Raw genomic sequence first — 6,630 nt, 5'->3', positions numbered from 1 at the left:
GTTCCAAGCACAGGGTGAGGTGAGGCAGAATGAGCGGAGCCTGGAGTTGGCGGTGGTGGAGAAGGGTACAGAGAGGAGGGATTTGTCCTGTGAACAGAGGTTACGGGCGGCAACGTAAGGGGAGATGAGGGTAGAAAGGTAGTGAGGGGCAGCAGACTGAGTGCATTTGTAGGTAAGAAGGAGAAGCTTGAATTGAATGCGGTATCCAATTGGAAGCCAGTGAAGTGACCTGAGGAGAGGGGTGATATGAGTATATCGGTTCTGGCGGAATATGAGACGTGCAGCAGTCTATGGCCAACTGCTGCGACAGACTGGTCCTGTTTGGACTAGTCAGGCATAACTCACAGCATGCAACTTTAAAGTCGAGAGTTAGCAAATCTCCATATATGACCATGGATAACAAATTTCATGGAGGCTTTAACCTAATTTAGACCATTCATCTCAAGAGCTTTACACATCAGAGTAACAACCAATAAAGTGCTCTAGTTAGAGCCTACACCAACTGCTTATTGAGCAAGAGTTCATGAGATCAATTGGGACAGCACTAGTAAGCAGCTCAGCTGTTGCATTTTGCACAAATTTTAAGAGACATGAATCATATATTCAGGTGCACCCAAATAAACAATTACAGTAATTTAGATTTGCTAAGTCCAAATACAAACACAACACATCACCCTACTACTGCCACCCCCAAAAGAATGGGAAAACCTGTACCATCTCACTATGCAAAGTTGGAAGACATTTATCCTAATGATTTGCACCTGTTGTTGCAACAAAAGGGGTTGCCATCATGAACTGAATCAAGGGATGTGAAGACTTATGCAATCAAGACTTTGATTTCTGATTCTTATTTCCCATTGAAATATTTCTATATTTATTCTTTAACACACTGAAACTTCAGATCAGTGAAATAAGCTACTACAATATATTTCAAATTGTACTTTTAGCCAGAACAATGTGAAAAATTTTGCAAGGCATGGTGTCTTACATGCTTTCACACTCTATGGCTGGTAGCTGGGATTCTTCATTATCAGTGTGAATGGGACTAACTGGGCAGACTGGATGAGTCAGATGGTCTTTCCTGCTGTTGTCTACAACATTACTCTTCCCCAGGGGTGGGAAACTTCAGTCCTCGAGGGTTGCAACCCAATCGGGTTTTTAGGATTTCCTCAATGAATACGCCTCTATTGTATGCAAAAAGATCTTATGCATATTCATTGTAGAAATCCTGAAAACCCAATTGGGTTGCCGTCCTTGAACAGTGAGGTTGCCGTCCTCTGCTCTAACTTTTACTTCTGTACAGCCAAGTAGACAAACACAGCAACCACACCTTTTTTAAGGAACTACTTACGGCAGCAATAGGCCTATGTGCTTGCTTTCCCCCCCCCCCCCCCTAATTAATTCAACATAATTAAACAAGATATGTAGCCCAGTTAAAACATTTTGGATGTAGTCATGTTTTGTTTTCCAAAACCCTCACCCATGTGCATGCACACAACAGGTACCAAGAATGAAACAAATTCCCCCAAATGGGTGTAAAAACTGCTCTCTCATGCTGGATTTAACTGTAACGTTAATGAAACAACCTCTTAAAGCAGATGTAGTAGCAATAAATAAACAATTAGATAAAGTCAGTAAAATTACATAATTAAGTTAGCAGGTAAAAAAACAAAAGTCAATCATTAAGGTGCCCTTTTTATTTTAACTTCCAAAGTGATACCAGCATTTAAAGTCTTTCTCAGCTCCTGATTAGACACCCCCACTTTTATGAACATAATACAGAAATTTGGAAATTGTTGTGTGAAGCCTTACCAAACATCTCAAACAGACTCATGGACCTGCAGCAGGAGCATGACATAAAGAGCGCACCCCTTTTATTCAAAAGAATGGAAATATGCAAGAGTAGAAACATAAAAGAATAAGACAAAAACCAGAGCAAAAAGATAATGAAAGCTTCAAGTTGTTCTAAGGACTCAAGATAGCATTACTGCTTTCCTACATGATTTCTATGCCCAGCTACACTTGTTAAAGAAATATGAGCCCAAATCAGCATTTCATAGAGAGGAACTTGGATGCTCAGATCAGCTTCTGCAAGATGGCTTTCAGCCAATTTTCACACCCAAGCTGTAAACCTGATGGAATGTTAACATGGTCATGGAGCTTCCTAGCTGGCCAAAAATAGTGGCCACCAATAGCTTATGAGAAGCCTGACATAAGCAAGCAGGAACTCCATTGCAACCCCAAACCTGGAAAATAAATGATAACTGTTTTAATGAAAAGGTTCATTTTCAATCATACTAGGTTCTATATGGTAACTTCTAGATTCCTGAGGTAAGATACTATACAAGCACCACTAGAAAGCAAGCTTTTTCTTCCCCTCCGTCCTGCTACCTGTTAAATTGTTGAGCCTTAAAACTGGTTATTTTTGCACTGAAGCAAAAGCTATAGGGCAAAGCTTGTGTGATAAGCTTAGTATTAAACTAACATGTTCCATAGTAAACTATGCAATTTTCTCTGCACACAGTAAGTTTAACCCATGCAAACTGCAGGCACTGCCCTAAAAGGCCTGATGCTCTTTGAGCTTGGAGGTTTGCTGGGAGGAATAGCTGGATTTGACAAAATTTGTTTTGAGAAAAACAAGTACAGATGAAAAATGATGGAAAAACATAGCACATCCTCTTCTGCTTGTAAACTGATAATAGGCGAGAGTAGTAAGAGATGACATGATCCATGTGTGTGTTAAATGAGAATCCGCTTCATTTTGAGTCCCTGCTACTTCTACTACTTTTATCTCTGGTTTTGACATGGCTTTTCTAATCAATAAACTAACTAGTATCTTTGCTAGCTAAAAGATCAACCTCAGTGTTTTTCCAGTAAGTTTTTCAAAATGTTTCCTAAATTTATAGGTCACTGTAAGACTGGTTGACATTTTACGTTCCTAGGCACATTTAAAAAAAAACAAAACAAAAACAGAGAACAGCTGTTACCCTACAAATATAAATTCCATCAAACTGCTTCTGCTGATTCAAATGTTTGATGGCGGCCTTAGTGCTAAGACTCAAATACCACAACAAAGTCAGGAGACCCTCCTTAAGACAGGACTCAATTTAATTTTAATTGAAACAACAAAAAAATGAATAGCTTATTTTTCATGAAGTCATATTCTGTTGCTCACTGTACATCTGTAAAAGTGAAAAGAGTGTGATATGACCACTTTAAAAAAAGGTATAACAGAGGACAGAACTCCCCCATGATTAGTATAGTGCTAAGTGCAAGCTGGATAGCAGGTGCATTTAACAAAGGGGGACTATGGCTCGTTAGAAAATGCAAACATTCTATGAACCCTCCACCCCTCCTGCAGTACTACAGCAAGGTCAGCTGAACTCTGTACTGTCACAATAATCCTCTTCAACACTGGCTTCCCAAATGTCATTCAAATGCATTCCAGGCCTGGAAGGTGGAAAACCAAGTGCTTTCAGATAGGAGTGAGGGAAAAAAACCCACGAAAGACATTTTTAAAAAGAATCCCTTCTGCTAGGATGGAAGAAGAGTGGGCGTGCTGCTACTATTTCCCACTTTCGTTCCCCTTTCCATCTGCCCCTCATCCCTCCCCCAACCCTCCAGCCCACAAATATGCTTCCCGTGGGAAAAGAACTTGAATTTTACAGAGATTATAATTACATGTTAAAAACATAAATAAAAAAATTAATTGTAAATATTTCCATTTCAAATGAGCTCAAACTACAGAATTCCCTCCCTTGATTCTCTTTGGACTTCCCAGACCATGAACGGCTGCAATGTGAGAAGCCCCCAGTGTGTCCAAAGGTTTTCTTTGAAACCAGCTATTGGAGGAGAAACCATTAGGGAAAAAATAGATCTCAAAATCCTTCTAAAGTACATTTTTTGTGTTTGTTTGTTTTTACACCTCAGCAGTTGGCTGTCATATGTGTCAGCTTTAGAGTCCGGAAAGAGAACAGACATCATAGCATAAATCTGCTATCCAAATGTCAATGAAATAACATTCTTTTGGCTGCAGCCTATTTGCTACTATTAATTTCATGCCTTGCAATTGTCTTTAAGTAATAACAAAAAGACTTCTACACTTAGCAACATTTCTGTTGTCTGTAGCATTCTTTGATTCAGGCCATAACATAAAGCTTTCCTTGTTCTCATGACCATAGATCCATGGCCACTGCTGCCTATCCAATGCAAGTAAATGTACGGTTATAGAGATCAGAAAACACATCTGGAGCTACTGTACTGGATCCTCCTTAGAGGCTATTACTGGGAGAAGTGAGTATGGAGAAGGGCTTGGCACTTGGCTTGCCAGTTTCAGTCGTTGTGCTGTAGATATAAGGGAGCGAAGTTGCACTAATTTCAGTGGCCCTACTTCTCGAGGATCCTGGGTCTCTAACCAGCGCAGTGCAGTTTCCAGTCCTTTAACGGCCTCACTTGCTGATGGCACAGGATCATCTTCTGTCTCATGCTCACTGCCCTCATCATCGCCCAGTGTCTCCATAGCACTGGACGTACTCATTGTAGATTCTGTTATTTCCTGTGCCAACTCTTCCACAACGGGAATGGAATCGTCCAAGTGAACCCACTCAGCTACGTCCTCAAGAGGCATGCGCTTGTAAGCCAATGCAGCCAGGTTGGTCAGATCGGAAAACACTTTGCTGTACTCTTCTCCATCTGTCTCTGCAGCAGTGTTAGACTCAAAAGCAGCCCTCAGCCCAAACAGCCAGCACTTTTCAATGCTTCCTGCTTGGATCATGTTCCAGGATTGACCTGCAAGATAAATCATGTCCTTCAGCATGAAGGACTTAACAAAGTCACCAGGTGAGCTGTCACAGGACACAACCAACTTCAGAAGTTCCCGTTTGTAAAGCTGTTTAAAGGAAGAAATCACACTGTGCTCCATAGAGGGGATTTTGTTTCTTGACAGGAACAAAACACGAATGTTACCATCAGGTGTTTGTAGCTCCTCGTCAATAGGCTGCGCTGGGCATTGGTTGACCAGGAGCACGGCTTTTTGTTGGAGGCAGCATCTCCTCAGGTAACGTTTAACCCCTGGAACAAACTCCTCAAAGAACCATTCTCGTAGCAGTTCAAAGGTCATCCAAGCATTTCTGCTATACTTATATGCAGCAGGGAATTTGTCCTGGTTATGATGGCGGAGACTGGACGGGTCCTGCAATTTTCCCACCACCAGAGGCTTGAGTTTGTGGCTACCAGTGAGATTGGCAGCCAGCAACACAGTGACCCGGTCTTTCACTTTCTTGAATCCATCCATCAGCTTTGCATGTCTTATTTCTTGACTCTGATTAGGCAGCAGTTTCCAGTACAGTCCAGTAATGTTGGCGTTATAAATCTGCTCATCCCCATAACCTCCATCGCTCATTGGAATTTTGGGTTGCTCAGGGAAGACAATAAAAGGTTCAATCTCTGTTGGTCTTGCTTCAGCCTCTCCATAGATCCGCTGGCTTGATATTCCATGTCTTTTCTGCCAACGCCAGAACCAACCATGACTGGCCTTAAAAGTACATTCCTCTCCATAAATCTGCTTGGCAAAAGCTTCTGCCTGTGCTTGTATGATAGGGCCAGACAGCGGGATGCCTTGTTGGCGAAGGCTGATGAACCAAGTGTACACAGCTCTATCAATCTCTTCCTCATTGGCAAGGCGCATTTTCTTTCGGTGTGTCCCAACATCTCCACCCAGTTGGTCTAGAAACCACCTCAGCTTCTGCTCATCCTTCAGCCAGCCCCGCAGAGTGCCACCAGGTACCCCAAAATCCCGGCATACGCTGGCTTGCCTCTCACCGTTCTTTACCCGTTCAATGGCCTGGAGCTTGTCCTTAATGGTGTATGCCTTACGGAAAGCCATCTTCACCATGGTGGGCATGCACTCTGAATCAGTTAGTGCAGCAGGCATGCAGTCTGCACCTGGCAATCTAGCTTCCAGCACTTGCCCATTTTCGCATGCCATAGCAAAAAGAATAAGAAAATAATAATAATAAAAATTGTGCAGAGAAAGTTCTCTTTAACCTTATGTCAAAGTGAATAGCTGTGCATTTATTATTTACTGCACACCAGTCCTGGGACGTACAGCAGGGCAGTCTGCATGGACACAACAGGCCCCCACCCTCCCCCACCGGCTCCGAGGCTCCGTATCCGGGGGGGGAGGGGCAGCACGGCGGTCCAGCGCGTTATACCGAGGTGATGATAAAGACGCCCCGTGAGGGGCGTGTGTAGAGCAGGAGAGGAGGGGCGCTACTGTCGCTCGCTCTCTTTTGTTTCCTTTCTGCTCTTTCTCCCAGGAGGACTTCAAAACTGGGACGGTCCAAATCGCTAAGCGCATGCGCCTCCCCTACTCCTCTGCTGGCTCTCGGCTCTCAGGGAGTTTCGCGCATGCGTTCCTGGTACTCCTACGCTTGCGGGTCAGTAAACATTACGCGCATGCGCCGCCAGTAGTGTAGCTTGCTTGCAAGTGCGCACGCGCTTGGTACATGCGTACTCGATCTAACCTCCCGATTCGCTGTCTTTTGCTGTTTTTTTTTATCGCTTAAAGCGCTACCTGAGGATCGTTCTATACTTGTTCATAGGGGGACAACTCTAATTTTAATTAAATAA

At 43.1% G+C, this 6,630-nt stretch overlaps 1 protein-coding gene across 1 annotated transcript; it reads right to left on the bottom strand.

The window, feature by feature from the left end:
- Nucleotides 1-3,090: 3,090 nt before the first annotated feature.
- TIGD5 (tigger transposable element derived 5) lies at nucleotides 3,091-6,325 on the bottom strand. Its single transcript, XM_030219915.1, has one exon. The coding sequence runs from the start codon at nucleotides 5,984-5,986 to the stop codon at nucleotides 4,253-4,255; it is 1,734 nt and encodes a 577-aa protein (XP_030075775.1). The 5' UTR covers nucleotides 5,987-6,325; the 3' UTR covers nucleotides 3,091-4,252.
- Nucleotides 6,326-6,630: the final 305 nt, after the last annotated feature.

The sequence above is a fragment of the Microcaecilia unicolor genome, chromosome 1 (assembly GCF_901765095.1).
Source record: "Microcaecilia unicolor chromosome 1, aMicUni1.1, whole genome shotgun sequence".
Taxonomy (NCBI): domain Eukaryota; kingdom Metazoa; phylum Chordata; class Amphibia; order Gymnophiona; family Siphonopidae; genus Microcaecilia; species Microcaecilia unicolor.
Note: the sequence above shows the minus strand (reverse complement) of the source record. Positions and strands in the feature narration are given on the sequence as shown.